Source organism: Cimex lectularius, unplaced genomic scaffold (genome assembly GCF_000648675.2).
Source record: "Cimex lectularius strain Harlan isolate CLEC.00 unplaced genomic scaffold, Clec_2.1 scaffold190, whole genome shotgun sequence".
NCBI classification, from domain to species: domain Eukaryota; kingdom Metazoa; phylum Arthropoda; class Insecta; order Hemiptera; family Cimicidae; genus Cimex; species Cimex lectularius.
The window spans coordinates 594,124-611,608 of record NW_019392798.1 but is presented as its reverse complement, the minus strand read 5'-3'; the positions used below and the strand labels follow the sequence as shown (position 1 = coordinate 611,608).

General features: G+C 33.1%; 1 protein-coding gene across 1 annotated transcript; it reads right to left on the bottom strand.

Annotated features, from left to right (window-relative positions):
- Positions 1 to 3,121: 3,121 nt before the first annotated feature.
- LOC106664374 (kinesin-like protein KIF23) lies at positions 3,122 to 14,567 on the bottom strand. The gene is made up of 15 exons (XM_014390054.2): positions 14,467 to 14,567; positions 12,761 to 12,932; positions 12,329 to 12,696; positions 11,401 to 11,568; positions 11,142 to 11,340; positions 10,897 to 11,035; positions 8,718 to 8,914; positions 8,549 to 8,650; positions 8,379 to 8,470; positions 4,772 to 4,899; positions 4,496 to 4,704; positions 4,290 to 4,436; positions 3,992 to 4,216; positions 3,687 to 3,929; positions 3,122 to 3,627 (listed from the first exon to the last, which is right to left on the bottom strand). Coding segments are annotated over exons 1-15 (2,556 nt in total). The 5' UTR covers positions 14,469 to 14,567; the 3' UTR covers positions 3,122 to 3,462.
- Between the last annotated feature and the right edge of the window lie 2,918 nt (positions 14,568 to 17,485).

Here is a 17,485-nt window from a genome sequence, read left to right as displayed (position 1 = left end):
TGCTTTCCTATGAGATGGCTAGTCGCTAAGAATTTTTTTTTTTTTTTTTAATTCCATCCCTATCTATATATACAAACCAGTTCCATGACTGACAGACAACGCAAAGGCCAAATCCCTGTATCCAAAGGGCTGAACTTTCAACAGAGCATCCCTATAATGACATGGATAGCCGCTAAGAAAGAATTTTTTGAAATTCCATCCCTATCTTTTATATTTATGAAACAGTTCTGTGACTGCCTGACAGACAACGCACAGCCCAAACCCCTGGATCTAAAGGGCTGAAATTTTGATAGTGCTTTCTTATAATGACATGGATAATCCCTATGAAAGGATTTTTTAAATTCCATCCCTATCTGTATATTCAAACTAGTTCCGTGACTGTCAGACAGACAACGCCCAGAACAAACCGCTGGATCTAAAGTGCTGAAATTTCGACTGTGCATTCCTATAATGAGATGGAAAGCTGCTAAAAAAGGATTTTTTTGAAATTCCATCTCTATCTGTGTATATATAAAACAGTTCGTGACTGACTGACAGACGACACACAGACCAAACTGCTGGATCTTAGCCACTGAAAATTTTTATTTTTGAAATTCCATCCCTAAGGATATGGACAATTTATTTGTCCATATACAGACCGAAGTGAACTGAAGAAGAAAAGAATTTGAGAAACGGGGGATTATATTAAAATGTCATGCTAGCAATCTGCATCGCATTAGGAAGGTACATGAAAACGGAGTCCTGCATGGACAAAGTTGTGGGTAAAAGCTAGTCTTTATACATACTTGTAATAATAACGAGTGTTCTTGCTTACCTACCCCTTTTTGCTTACAACTTTGGGTATTTTGGTGTGACATTGGACTCAAATTTGATTTTTCATTTACACATTGATTCTTCAGTCTCTCATCTGAGAAAGACCTTTTATAAATTTAAAATTTTAGGCAACATGAAAATCTCTTAACTTACTTGCCTCAATCTATCAACCAGCCTGTGGTATCGCTTTCTGGGTGGTACTGATAAATGCTACACTAAGACTCTGAAAAATTATACAGTGAATTTAAAGTTATGAATCTATACCAAATCTTTCTTACACGTTCATGTTTGTATATTTAAATTATTTTGTAACTAGTTGCATCAATAAATATAACACAAGACACAATTCATTGCTTAACTCACATTTTTACAATACAGGCTACATAATATTATAATTTTTTATTTAATATGGAATAATAATATATTATATATAATTTTTTTTAAAATAAAGAGAGGATCATTTTGAAAATTTCAAAAACTATAAAAAAGGCAAAAAATGTACAATTTCAAAAATTTTAAATTGTGAAGATATTTTAATGCCAATATTTATTTATTTTTTATTATAATAAAATTGTTTTGCATTACCTTTTTGTAAAGATATATTTTGTTTCTTTCTCTGAGGATCTATAAAAAAACTCCTGCTGTCTAGTACAAGCTTTGCTTTTTGACAGCAGACAGGGATTTACAAAATATTATTTTTTATAAATTTATATGTAATGTACAGTCTTACTAATTTTTGCAAAAAAAGATTTATTATTCATATAATTGTGAATGCCTGAAACTCTGATCGAACTGCTCCATGGATATTCGTTCTTGATGGCTTAAATAAAAGCCCTGGACTCAAATTTATTCAGAAAATTATTAAAATTATTAATTGTTAATCGGGAGGATGATAAATAACTAATAAAACTAAATATGGTTGGAGCAATTTAAATTTTGAACATGAACTTCATAGTCAGTAAGGAAGTCCCGATCGACGAAAATTTGTTAATTTTAGAAATTGATCAGGGATGTGGTTCAATGAACAAAACTTTTATAAGTTTGCCAAACTTTCATCGTATATATTTCGCCTTCCTCAGGGCAAATTTATGAAAAAAATGAACTTTTGGAGTAGGGAAGCTGGCACAGATCACTGTTCCGGTACCTCAGTGTAGGGATATTTAAATGTATTGACTTTATGTTAATTTATTGGAATAAATGTAATTTTTTAGTGTGTTAGGAAGGGGTTGTTTAACCCCGCCCGGAGGAATATCGAGTACTCTGGGGTGAGTGATGTCTAGAGGGTAAAAGTAAAAGATCGACTGACAGTTAATTGTAGAAGTGGTCCAATGAACAAAACTTTTAAGTTTGCCAAGATTTCAATGTATATTGTTCAACTTTGTCAGGGTAAATTTATGTTTAAAAAAAATAATATAAGGGATTTGGAATCCACATGGACTTCTCTGTTAAAAGTCCTTAGTTATGAAATTATAATACATTTACCACAAACCCTTTGGGACTATTTTTTTTTTTTTTTTTTTTTTTTTTTTAAACACCTCTTTATTAATCGAAAACTATAGCGAATTACAGAAACTGTTAAAAAAGTTAAAGAAAAAAAAAAAGTTAAGCTGTAAAAAGTTCTGTAACTCACTACTTGTTTTTGATCGATAAAGAGGCTTTTTTTTTAGATTGTAAAGTCTTAATATTTTTTTAAAAATAATTGTTATATTATAGTTTCATAATTACAGACTTTTAACGAAACATCCTTGCAGATTCCATTTCCCTTAGGTATATAGGGATGGTTAGGGTTAGTTTAATACAATAATTAATTAATTATACTTTTTGTCTAGTCTTGGTCGAGATGAAAACATTAGTGTCACAAGTGGGATTCATACCCACGACCTTCGGCTCAATACGCCGTGAATTTAACCGCTTGAGCTATCATGACTTCAATCTCAAGTGGTCAGAGTAGCAGCATATTGAGCCGAAGGTCGTGGGTTCGAATCTCGCTCGTATCACTTTTTTCTTCTCAACCAAGACTAGATAAAAAGTATAATTAATTTAAATAATTAAATCAATTATGAAAAATATTGATCACAATAATTAAGTATATATTAAGTTAAAAAAGTTAAAAGGGAGTATTTTACCTTCATTGGATATTTCTGCACATTTTGAGGTTTTTAATGCATGAAAATCCGGTCTTTAACAATCACTAACAGAATTGACTAAAACAGTACATCACCATATTGATGTTAAATGTGACCTAATAATTTATAATTTAAAAAAAAAAAAAAAAAAAAATGGATTATTTTTAGTAACAAGTCAAGAGTACAGGGATATTTTAATTTATTAATAATTTATACAGAGATGTTAAAATTATTGCTTTAAAGTAGGTAAAATTAGTTTTATCCCTAATTCTAATTAATAGGTTAACATCCCTCGTGTGAACATTCGAGCATTTAACAAAACAAAATAATAATAAATAAAAATAAAATTGCTGAATATTGACATAATTTTGGTTTTGTAATATACATATCACAATTAATTATATAAGTTATGATTAATATTAACAAAATTGAACGCACATGCAGAAGTATTAACAAATTAATCATATAATATAAAAATATTATTATTGATATTCAAATGATAAAATTATAAGCTAAGGTAGAGTTAATGATGACGACGTCTGGAATTGACTGCCGAGAAGCAATTTTCTTGGCAGTTCTCACCAGGCCTTTTTGACGGGGAAGAGTTAGTAGGCGAAACCTGGCGAAGGACTTCGATATCATTGAACATGACTTGGGCACCACCCCCAGATGTCGGTATCACATCGCCCTGTTAATTTAAATTATTTTATTATATACATTATAAACAAAATATTGTCAGTTTAGGACCTTGTACAATCTAGTTTCGATATCACCGTCGCTGTCTTGACCATGCGTCAATAGACAGTATTTGCTTGCGACTTCAGTCACATCTTTGGCGTCTGTTAGTTTTGTTATTGATTTTCTCCTCGCCATTGTTGGCTGCATAATCGTACCCAGAGGGATTTGAGCACCTGGGCGGTGGTCAAGCCAAAAATCGTCGCCAGCAGATCGCGACCTTCGATGTCTTCTGTTCGCCACAGGTACACCCATCTATGTATATACAAAAATATTTGTTTGTAATAAAATAAAATAAATTTTTAAAAAAATCAAACCTTTCGAAAATCCCTTGAGGAAGGCGTGGTGCTACTTGGCGTTGCGTTATTTGCAGCAGTGCGAGCGGAATGGACAGGAGTTTGAGGAGTTTTTGGAACGAGCGATTCGGCTGATCTGCTCTCGGGGAGTCTTGGCTTAGCGAATTGATCAAAATTCGAAACATCATCACTCGCAAGGATTTTCTTGACAGCTTTCAGCTTTTTCTCTTTATTCCTCATTTCATACTAAATGGTTTTAAATATTAATCGATTTGTTAATATTTTGTCATTTAATATTTATTTAAGAAAAGTTTTTTACCTGCAAGGCAGACCTTTGGCTTCTCAATTTACGCTCCAGGTCTAGATTCAACCTTTCTTGCGTCTGGGCTATTTTTTGAGCAAAGTCCTGTTTGGTTTTTTCAGTTTCCATCTTTTTTTTATTTATGAGCAAGTCCTTTTCTGAGAGCTTTGAAAAGAAATCAAACTTGAACAGATGCCCAATATTACACATTAACCTCGTCTTACCTCTCTCTTAAGCCGCTTGACATTAACTTCATAATCATCTAATTTCCTTTTCATTTTCAACAACTGCGTGTCACTATTTACTGCTTTGTTCTCCAAGTTGATCACCTTTTCCTTTTCAGAATCGAAAAGATTCTTGAGAGTGTTAAGCTCTTGCGATGTCATAATGGCCTCCCTTTGGACGACCAGGATTTTTTTCCTGCCCTCTGAACCTTGAGGAAAAAGAAAACAATTAAAAATATTAAAAATTTTCCTCTACAATGTGTAAAGGTGTCTTACAATTTTCTTTAATAGATGATTTCACTTTAGACATATAATCCAACCCCTCTTCAAGATTTTTGATCAGATTCGGCAGAATGTTGTCGTCACATATGTCGATAAAACGCACATCTGGAAGATTGCTAAACCTAAAAATAATGCTATCGTGAATAATTATGCCTTTATAATTGAATACCATGTTGTTTTAATTTTTTTGTTGCATTTGATTAGGTAGTGAGATTTCCTCCTGAATCCTGTCGTCTGTGAAATAATGAACCTGTATTTTGGTCATTAACGATTGTTTGAGTCAGCCTATCATTGCCTGGTTGGTCGCTCAGATGTGTTTCAGCAATTACCTTTTTTCAGTGAAGTATCTTTAAATAAGGTGACAGGTATGGTGTGTATGTCTTTATCTCTATTTGTCGGTTCCTTTGTTGGATTAAGCCCAGGTTTTTGATTGTAGGATGATGGGACAAAATTGATTTAAATTCATCATTACGGATTGTGACATAATTTTTGTCGCTCAGTCACAGCGTCAAATTAAACTTTACAGCCAGCCATAGCATGAATATGTACATATTGGGTGTGTGCATAAGTTTTTGGTTTTCAGAAACAAAAATCAAACTTTCAAACTAAAAAATGTATTGCAGACCCAAATGATCGAACAACAGTTTCCTTTGTTTTAATTTGTCGATGTCATGAGGAATTACCGACCGCATGGCTTCACTAAAAAACACATAAATTTTCTGTTTTCTGCAACATACCGTTAATATTCTGGTAGCAGAAATATCTTTTTTTTTTAATTATTATTATTATTATTTTTTTTAAATAAAAGTCTGATGATTTAGACAAGAAGAAATCTTTTTTTTAATTTTATGTTGTTTTTTTTTTTACGAGGATATTTCAACTATGAGGTTATATGAACTCTTGGGTGTAGATGTTTAAAAAAAGCTCATTTGTATGACTCAAATGCAAGTCCACTGATTACAGCGATGACCGCTGTGTCTACGCCTAAAACTTTGCGGCCTTCAAACATTTTCTCTCAATAATCCCCTACCTTTTAAGTGATTGTCTGGAAGGCAGAACAAGTAAAAATCACATCCGGAAAGGACTAACGGAGGACATTTGTTGCCAGCCTAACTCGGCAATTTTACTCTGAGTGCAGCTGTGTGAAGCCTGACGCTGCATCTATTCACCAGGGTTGGACATTTTTTCATAAACATGGCATGCACAGTTACTTACACCGTGAAAGTACCAAAACAAGGGTTTGGTTGCGTGGTAGCAGTTCCCAATAAATTATTCTTCAAATATCCCACTAAACAGACACTAGGACTTTATGATAATCCTGTTCTTGGTGTCGGTGGTGGTGTTTTATTCTTCTTGCAAAATGGTCCTTCGTCATTTAACATTTTTATAAATGATCCACTTCTTATCTGCAGTGATCAAACAGGAAATAAACCCTTCTTTATTCTTATTAATGTGTGAAATGAAAAAGCTATGCAGTCTTTCTGAGGGAGAGTTTTACAACGTAACCAAGATCGGATTCTTTCTAATGTTGTGAGGTGTACCTGAAATCTCTCTGATTGCTCTGTTACAGGTTATTTGTCCTCTCCTCAATTCCACTAAAAGTTGTAGGTGTAATTAGGTCTTCCACGAGGCTGGTCTTTAATTCATCTGTCTCCATTACAAAAACATCTGTTGACTTACATATTCAATACGCTATCTTCATAAATTTCAACATCTGCTGCTCTATGCCTAGATTGAACTCGTATAGTGAAACAATGCCTCAAATGAATTTTATCTGATTCTGTACAAGTTGCACTTTATTTTAGACTGACATTTGGGATTAACTACCCTTTTTTTTAACAAGCTCTTTCAATAGGCCTTTCCCAACCCTAGAGCTAACGGGGTGATAAATGGCATTTGTAAGTCTAAATTTGAAAAAAACTGTAAAAACTTATGCAGACACACATTATGTACACCATTATCACCATCAGACTGAGTGAAATAGCAAAGTAGGTCTTAGAATATTTCAGCAAAGAAACAAATTATATTTGTTTTTCAAGCATCAAAAAAGCCCTAATTACAAATTTTTGGGAAAATGAAAAAATGTTTTGTGTTTTTCCCCTTGCCTTATTGCCTCAGATATTTTTCGAAAATTACCAAAATCCATATATAATATTTAGCCGTCATAATTGACCTTATTAATTATTTTAATTAATTATACTTTTAATCTAAGGTTTCATTTCAACCAAGACTTTGGATTAAAAACACCAGTGTTGACTCCACCGATCTATAAATAAATTAGAACCGGAGATATAAAATAAAACTTTTGAGGAATTTTTGTTGATTTTATCCTTATTTATCTCATTTATAATTATACAAAATCTAAATGTTTTTATCCTAGGCTTAAAGAAGAGATATTAAGAAATTCAACTATCCAACGGTCGTAATAACGTTGAATTTGGATAGAATCCAGAGGATTTAAGAATTTTTACTTCAAACACCAGACATCAACATAAAAGAATTTGCCTTCAAATTCACCCTAAAAATATCTCAATTTTGAAATGCTATAAAAATTTGTATTTACTGGTTTTACAGAACAGTTAAAACAAAACCTTTTTTTAAACAAAAATGGTTTTTGGCCAAATGAAAGCATCTCTTGTTTTTTGTAACTTTTTAATTACCTAATTTATTTTAATATATCTATTTTATTATCCTAGGTTGGCAAGTGTCTAATATTTTTTGTCCTAACCACTGAAAAAAATAGTTTCATTATGCGTCCTTACTCTTCCCCTTATCTGTTAAAGATGCTTAAAATAAACAAGTCAAATAAAATTTACAATTTAACTTGTGCTTTTAGGTTCGACTTGTATTTTTGCCCCCTTATAGAATAGAATAGAAATGCTTTTTATTTCTTTTCCTCAAAATAGCAACATACAAATATGAACTGTACAAAAAGCAAATACTCATTTGAGATATCAAATAACAACTGTTAATAAATATATAAATATTGTGTACATTTAACATTCACAAAATAAATAGACTTTGAATACCGTTAACAATCTCACACAATAGTAACAAGTTGTAGTTTCAAATAGTAAAAAACGAGAATAAGTAATTAAACAAATGAATAAATAGTTAAATATATTAAATTCTTGGGGTCAATTGATTTCTATGTTTTAATGCATATATTACATAATTGTATAGTTCATGCCAATTTCATCCATTTAAATATTCAAGAAATGTATTTCAATTTTATTAAAATTTTAGGGCAATTTTATTCAAAAAAGTTTTTCCATTGTTCCGCAGAATTTGGCAGATACATACAAAATGGAAGATAGGTTCATCTGTTAACATTGCAGAGAGAACACTTACGCCTCTCCTCGCTTCTAGTGTATGAACAATTTAAATTTAACATTTCACACCTAGTTTTCATTATTATAGACATAAAGTACCTTCAAGAACTGTCTTTTAAATATGTGTTTTCCCCTAAGTGGGTGTTGATAACTTTGTATAATGGATGAAAACGCGTGCTCTCTCTCTCTCTCTCTCTCTCTCTAGACTTGTATTTTTGCCCCCTTATATTAATGTCCTATCAGGAAAAAAAAATCATACAATAACTTACCAATGCGAGGAGAAATATTTGTCATCGGAATCTTTTTTATCGCCACCTTCATTTTCTTTGTTTTCTGACTCTTTCATAATCTGCTGATATGCCTTGACAGATTAAAAAAATAAATAAATAAATAAATAAATAAAAATTGTTAAATAAAATTTAAAGCAATTGTAACTTACGTGATAAGCCTTCCTGCGACCAGGGGTGAAGCATGCGGTTTTTATCGGGGTGGAAACTGCAACTTGTACCTCCTGGCTTGTTTCAGCGAATTTCATCACATGCTTAAATTACAAAATTAAAAAAAAAGTTACAACAGACAATAAAGAACTAATCGAAACATTTATTTACCATTAGTTCATCAAACTCATCAACGCGTGGGCTGATGCAAATGACCATAGTAACTTGACCATCCCCATCCAAAAACGTCTTAAACAGGTGGGTCAACTTTGAGTCTCGGTACGGAATCATTTTGTTCGCACCATTCTGGTTCTCTCTCAATAATTCCAGACAAGTCCGAAGAGTCAGCAGAGAGTTGTTTATATTACCTGAAAAATATTTACAAATATAGTGGGTGTTTTTTTGTAATGTTACCTTGTAATGTGACCTTGTTTTATCAAAGATATAATAATTCTTCATGAGTCTAGACCTGAAAACCGCTGTAGACTTTGAAAATGGTCATTGTCCATTAAAACCCCAAATATTTTTCAAATATTATTATTAATTTTATATTTAACATTTGTCAAAATTTTGACTCTTTTAAGACCCAAAGAATGGTTTTTTTCCCCCTTGTGTTGCCTAATTATTATTATTTAAATCTACCCTCCAGTTTTCCCTCTATTAGGTCTTTCCTGAAGGTAATTTTATTTGAAAATTTTGAAGAAAAATGCATGTTATTACTCATTTTGTACATAAAAAAATGCCTGCATCTATTTAGACCCACAGATTGCAGCCCACGTGATTTTTTTAAGTACAATTTTTTTTTTGGAATTTTTTAATACAATAAGTAAAGACAACTCACTCAGACAGGAAAAAGGGTTGGTTTAGCAGTACTAGTCGCACCTTAATCCCTTACCCTTAATCTATTATATAATGTAAATAAAATGTTAGCATAGGTTTTATAGTCTGTGTATAATAATATTAAGCAAGTTTTAAACCGTGTATAAGCACGTTGCAAAGGGGCGATCGGCTGTAGGCTTAATTGTGTACAAAGTTTTTGAGATATCAGCGCAGTGTGTAGGGAGAAAAGTGCCAATCAGTGGGAGAGTTGACAACGAAGCCTGCAGAAGCGTACCTTTCTTTCTGCTCATTTTTTGGTGTCTACTCTCCATCGTTTCTTCGAGTCTGAGACCACATTGCACATCTGTGCTAGCTCACTTCACGAGTTATTTCTTGTATTCATTTACTATCTGCGAACTGAGAGTCAATCGAATCTACCAACTTGTCTCGTCATTCCATCATCCAGCTTCTTTTCCATCAACACCCAGCCTACATCATCTTGGACAATAACATAACCCTCAATCAGATTGTTCTTTTTTTTATTTTATGTATTTATTAGTCATATCTTTTTTAGTTTGACATTATTAATTTTACTACAATAACGTACCTTTATTATCGCATGCAATATTAGATGGTTTCATGTGATTTTTTCATATTTGTTCTTTACATATATGTTTACATATTTTAATTAGAACTTGTATTGGCATTATACCTCATTTTATAAATTAAATTTGCTCTCGTTATTAGCAAATTCTTATATTATTTATCATTCAATTAATTAAGGTTTTAAGTTGAAATAAAAGTCAGTGTCACGAGCGAGATTCGAACCCACGACCTTCGGCTTGATACGCCTCTCCTCTACCACTTGAGCTATCATGACTTCGATCTCCTCGAGCACTAACTTCCCATCTCAACCCCACCTTTTGAGTTTTCCCTCCTTTTTGCCATTTTTCAAATGTCGTGTAATCTATTTAATTCTCGGCAACAAGTGAAATGGCCACGGAGAGCTTTAGTGAAGTATACTTCAGTTTAATTCATTAAATTCACTATTTTTCGTGGTCCGCTTGACCAATTAATATCATTCAATTAATTAGGGTTTTAAGTTGAGATAAAAAAGTCAGTGTCATGAGCAGGATTCGAACCCACGACCTTCCGCTCAATACGTCGCTGCTCTACCACTTGAGCACATCAAAATTTTCATTTTTCCCTTACGTGCATAATAAATAAACATTTGGAGAAAAAACCTAGTTTTTCAGTTAAAATAATTATTATACAACTACTACTATCACCCTAATCCCTTATCCTTCGTCTATTATAAAATTTCCAAATTAAAATTTGTATTTGTCACCTATGTACATACTAAATAAACATATGGTGAAAAAATGAAAAAAATTGTGTCTAAAAAGACTCGCCTGTTCATGTTACTTTTTTACTGATGGCTGTATAAGTGTTAAACAGTTTTACAAATTATGACATCAATAAAAAAAATATTTGAGGTGTAAAAGAACATATTTTTGTTTAACAAAAATACCTGCTTCACGGAGACGTTGGCCTGTATTTTTGGTCCGATTTGTCCTTTCACTTCCAGCGAGGTCCACTAATGACAGCTGGCTGACAATCATTGACGATTTATCACTGCATAACTCTTTGCCATCTTCTTCAAGAGGCGCCTATACAGAAGAATTTTTACATTTATATTTTCAAGGATTAATTTTGTAAAACTAAGAACAAAAATGATCCACCTATGTGAATTGAAATGTCATTAATGATACGTACTTGGACGATCCGGATAGTGAAGGCGGAATGGCTCCTACTGGACTCAGAGTTGAGCATTGTTTGGGCCATCCTCCTCCTCTTCTGACCCTTGTAATAAAGTTCAAACGCCTCATCCGCTGTTGACACCTCGATTTCATTTACACCATGAACAAACATATTGTGGTTTGAATCTTCCCGCACTATCTTTTGCTGTAATGATCTGAAAAGAGATAATTTTTTAAATATTTCTGTTTGTAACTTATGTAAAATTTATACATACTGAGGACGTATATTTTCATCAAGATCTTCTAGTAGATCGTAAACAGAATTGTTGTAAATTTCAACATACGTTATAAATACACTATAACAATTGTCTTCATCTAGTGTCATTATTTTTGTATCCTCTCGGATTCTTGATATGATGTCTGCTTCAAATTCTCTTTTATCACTGTGAAAATGTATGTTGTGTAATAAAAACAAGACTTTTACTATTTAGAAAAAAATCATTGGTGGTACAAGTAAATTTCAAAAGAATTACAAGGGAGGGCATTGGACCATAGCCTAACAAACTTCATGTTTTTCCAACCAACCTTCAATACGTTGTTGATTAGGATTCAGTTACGGTAAGTAGATTTGTTACGACAATCCAAAGCATAAAAAAATCATGGGGAAAGCCTGGTCGTGCATCAACATCAACGGCGAAGTGAAATAGTCATTCACAGATCAAATGTTCTGCATTTCGTGGGATTAACTTTGTGTAGTATACTATCAGCTGTTAAAACCAAATAATGAAACCATCATTGGTGATCGCTACTGACTACAATTGATGCATTTGAACCGTGCATCGAAGGAGAAATGTGCTAGTTAAAACTACTTGGAAACCCTCAAATGAGTTATCCTACCCCACAGACAATTGTTCTTTAAGATTACTGCTTATTTCGATCAATAACTCATGGCCTGTTAGGCTGTAGGAGCAGCATTTCCGTTCTTACGAGGAAGGCAAATGATGGGTCAATTCTATCATTGCCTCTAAAGACCGGTCAGTCATTCTTTCAACACGGAATTTGTATGCTCCTAAAAAGATGGGAACAGTAGTGGCTAAAAAAGACGTTACCATTTTTGTACAGCAAAGCCCCAATTAAAAAAAAAAAATCTTTAAAACTTACTTGTACCGATAAATAAAACGCTAAGGTTATAGAAATACTTACTCCTTTACTTTTTTATTAGCAGATGACAATTTTAGCAATAAATCCTGATCCCTGTCAATTTTCGCATCGGATTCACTTTGGATATCAAAACCGTTTAGTTTGTCCGGCTTGAAGATAAATTTTTTCGCCTGGTACTTCCTTATGCTGTTAAAAATGACATCGAGAGACCTCGGCATTATTCCACCGTTTTGTGGAGAGCCTGACATCGTATATGTCTTTCCGCTGCTTGTCACCCCATATGTAAAGATTAGGGCATTCCTTCCGCAAAGGACGTTTTCAACCGACGGCAAGGCTACAGTATCGAAGACTCTCTTTTGGCCAACTGACTCGTTGAACACTTCCTTAAAACTGAACTGCAGACCACGGCACTAAAAATCATTCAGTATTAAATATGCTTTCAAAATAAAGCGTAATAAATAAATATCGACTTACTACTCCATTACGTAGATTTGCAGACGAAGGAGGTGTCAATTGAATGTAGTTAGGAGGGATTATTTTTAAAATACTCAGTTCAGGGCATGCCAAAGGTCGTACTCGGCAAAACACCTGGATTGGTTCTTTAACAGCTCTTGCGGCTCTTAAATTTTTTCTCACCCTTTGATTCCTGTAAAATTTAACATTAGGAAAAACAAATCATAATTTACTATATGTGAATCAAATAAAGTTTTTTAGAAGCATCATTGATTAACGAAGGATGTCAATGGAGTGTCAGAGCAATCATAATAATAGACAATACCATCACCAGATCAGAAGGAGAAACATAGCTGTTAATATGAAATTGGCCTAGCAAAATGTATGGAAGCTTAAGTAAGACCACCAAATGCCTTGGTTTGGTGGAGCCGTCTACTATGGAGAACTTGGAGAACTGCATGTAGTAGCAAACAGACTATACCAGGGGGAACTGGAGAATTATATGGCCTTGGTTGCGATTTGTTAAGTGGTGATGATCTCGGTCACCGACACGGTGGGCAACCAATGGCTACTAGATGGATCTCTGATGTCCACCATCTTAGAATCGATTTGGTCGGTATGGGGGTGGCAATGAGGAGGGCAGACTTGCCAGCCGAATGTACTGGGCTAGCATGTGGGGCTAGTACAGACGCTCTCTCACGTCCTTTCCGCCCAAAGAACAACTCATCGTGACTTGGGATTCAAATAATTGCCCTTTAGAAATGTGTGGTGTTTAGTGAACGTTATTTAATGATTATTTGGGATTTGTGGGCACTCTCAACACGACACACAATAATGACACATCGACACAAAAAACAAAAACTTTGAGCCCTGAAGAGGATGTCAATAAAGATCGAAACGTTGGCATGATAAAGACGTAGGAGAATAAACTTCAATGTTGCGCCAAGGTGATGTTCTTAAATCCGTTGGTCACTTCTAGGTAGGTTATAATATGTAAGTGCTTATGTATGAAGAATAAAGAGTGTGTTAAAATTAAGTCTTTACAGGTTTTTATCCGATTCAATCCTGAAAAGGGGCCTACAAAGAAAATATTTTTCTTAAACTTACGTCACATCAGACCACATCTCACGATCTCCAAATAATACTGAACTTAATGCTGGGTGACATCAGCATAAAGATTAAATTGGGAGAAATTAAGAACTAATGGAAGATCATTTATAAGGAAAAGAGTAAAGGTCCAAGAATAGAGCCTTGGGGTACACAAGCTTAAATTTAGAAAGAAAAGGAGATAGAATTTGAAGTTTTAACTCTCTGAAATCTGTCAGACAGGAGGAAATGAGCAGCAGTAGAAGAAAAACCAAAAAGATACAGTTTCCAAATAAGGAAATTATGATTTACAAAACCAAATGCATTGGAAAAATCAAATAGAACAATAATAGTACAATGCCTAGGCGAATCTAATCAAAGGGGCTGTCACACAAGTATGAAATTTTCGAAAGCCAGATTGAAAAGGGCATGGGAGTCAAAAAATAACGATATTTGTTTAAATAAAATCTTCTCAAATGCTTTGGATAGTGATGGGCGATAGTCATTAGCAAGATACAATATAACAAGACTAATATAACAGACTTTTTTTTTAAACTAAAGCGTGACAAAATAAAAATATGATTGTAACATGACGTAAAAATTATTATTGCTTATAATAAATTACACACTAATTCACTTACATAACTGTTTTCGTAGTTTTTAAGCCGGTTCCACTCAAGTCCTGATCCGTTGACAATCCTCAAGTCTCAACTGGCAAGCTGAAGTTAACGGTTTTTCAAAGGCATCGATCCAACTTTGAACAACATCGATTGAACACGTATCGATGGGCATAAATCGAAATTTTCAAAACTGTTTTTTTCAAACTATTTTGGACATTTAATTATAATTTACTTATTAATTTTACAGACAAAGCCTATTAAAATTATACAATGATTACAAATATACTTAGGAGAGCTAATATATTGAATCATTACAGAACATAAATATTTAATTAAAGAAATAACTGACCTAGAATTATAATACTTCAAAAATCCTTCTTGATTCTTTATTCTATATAATCTAAACCTATATAATATCTATATAATATAATCTATATAATCTAAATCTATATAATATAATCTGTATAATCTAAATCTATATAATATAATCTATATAATCTGTACAGGGTGTTCGGCTACTCATGTCACCAACTTTGCCAGTAGATTCTACATTCAAAATTGAACCAAAAAGTTCCATGTTAACTATGGTCCAAATCTCAACAGTTTCGAAGTTATTCCCCTATTTCTGATTTTTTAAGATTTCACTACCTCGCGTGAAATAAACAATGATAACTCCAAAACTAAAAGGTTTTGGATAAATCCGTTGATACCATTGAAAACTACGTTCAATTTCCATTAAGATGTGATCAATACTAAACTTATAAACTTTGGTAAAATTAGTGTTTTAGTAGCCAGAACTTTGAAAAATGTTTCTTTTTTCAAAGTTAAAAAAATTACTATTATGTCTCTAAACTACTATTTCCAAACCTAGAAATTAGTAAATTTCGGAAAACGTACTCCATTTAATATGGTTTTTAGTCGTGTAATTGTTTTTTCAATTACTTTCTTCACTTACTTTCATCTTTGAAAAAGTAATTAAAAAATCAATTACATCACTAAAAAGGAAATAAATGGAGAAGCTTTTCTGAAATTTGCTGGTCTCAAGGTTTGGAAAAAGTTGTTTAGAATCAATCATAGTAAGTTTTTCAACTTAAAAAAAAAACTTTCAATGTTCCAGCTACTGAAACACTTATTTCACCAATGTTTACAAGTTTAGTATTGATCACATCTTATTGGAAATTTAACTAAGTTTAAATTTTTTATAAATCTTTATAATAAAAAGTTTTCAATTCCCCTAAAAAGTGAAACAGGGGACTCTGAAACTCGCTACGTGTTCGAGAACTCTTCTTAAGTCGGCGGCATGCCTACACGCTCTCTGTATGGAGCCAAGGCATGACACGCCTTTATTATGTGGGACACATCGAGCAAACTTTCTCCGCTATAATGCATTATATTATTTTTGTGTATATATTTTTTGTATATATACACAAATGTATGTATAATTCCTAGTCGTTATCATTATATAGACAGGGTGTTTAATTAAATCGTCATGTTGTTTCATTTATAAGGATTTTATTGTCATTTTGGTCAACTTTGTTTTTTTGAACGCGTACAAATTGCTAGAAAAACATACTCTCTAAACCACATGATTATCAAAAAGGTATCGATAGATCTGCTTCACGACTTAACCAACGAAGCATACCATGCATTTGAATTCAGAGAAAACCTGAATATGGATATGTGCGATCTAAACAGGGCATTTGACACAAGATCACTCCAACCTTTGTAAAAAAATATAATTTTTTGGAATAAGGGGTAATGTGTTAGAGTTTTGTAAAAGCTTTCTTGCAAACTGACAAGTTGTAAATAATGTGAATTCTAGGTTTAGAAGTTCTAGTCAGGATGTCCACATGGGTCAATAATTAGACCTATATTTTTTATTATATATGTTAATGATGTTAGTATATTGGTTAAGATTGTATATGATGTTACTGTCCTATAATTGACAGATGACTGAAGTGTTTTAACCAATTTTATTTAGATTATTTATTTACCTACTTGGGCAGCCAGGCCACTCAAAAAGCAAATATCTCATTGGTAATAAAGTTCAGTGATATTTGGCATTGCATCCAGGCGCTGTCAGACAGGGACAAAAACAAAATTACTCTTGTGAGAATTCTTCCTGTGGTCTGCTGTTTGATAAAACCTATTGTTTTATATCATTCTAGTATGCCTTTTTTTACTCAGATGTGTTTCAGCATTTCGTCAGTATGTAGGGGTTATATTTGTCAAACTGACGATGGCAAACGAAACACAATTAAAATCAGTGAGGACAGACATACCAGAATGATAGGTAACTATCAAACAATAAAATTACGCTTGTTTAGATACCAGAGTTTACATACAGTAGGAGGCCGGCAAATTGACAAAGTTTGGAAACCCTTTTGCCCCATACCAAATTGCCAAAAATGTACATCTATCAAACAATGAATTAAGAAAAAATCCCTCAGTTCAATTGGAATGCATCTAGTGTAGTGAAAAATGTTAGTCAAAGGACTATCAGAAACTAACAGTATTACTTCTAAGAGATTAGGTCTAGAATGATAATAGGACTTTTGACTGCTCTCCGTACACATACGTGCAGAATTGCAGTAGCAGAAAAACCGGAAGGAAACGGCATAACATGTCCTGTGTTGGTGTACAATGAGATTCCTACACCTGGGAAAGGCAAAACCTAAAGGATAAATATGGAAGTCCTTGACAAAGTTTTGGGATCTTTTAAAGAGCCTTAAGATTAACGAAGAGTTCTAGATTTCGGATATTGCACAATAGACAAAGACTGGTCATGGTTTGTTAGGTTGTCAACAGATCGACTCACTTTAACCTTTAACCTTGAATCGCTAGGCACGATCTATGCAAATCTTAAAAAAAGATAAAACATCAAAACTTCATATGGAACTGTGGTGGTGTCGAAATTTTAAAATAATCACTAATTTCGTGGTCCACTTGACCAATTAATATATTACAATTAATTAAGGTTTTTAGTTGAGATAAAAAAGTCAATGGCACGAGCGGGGTTCGAGCCCACTCCGTGGCCATT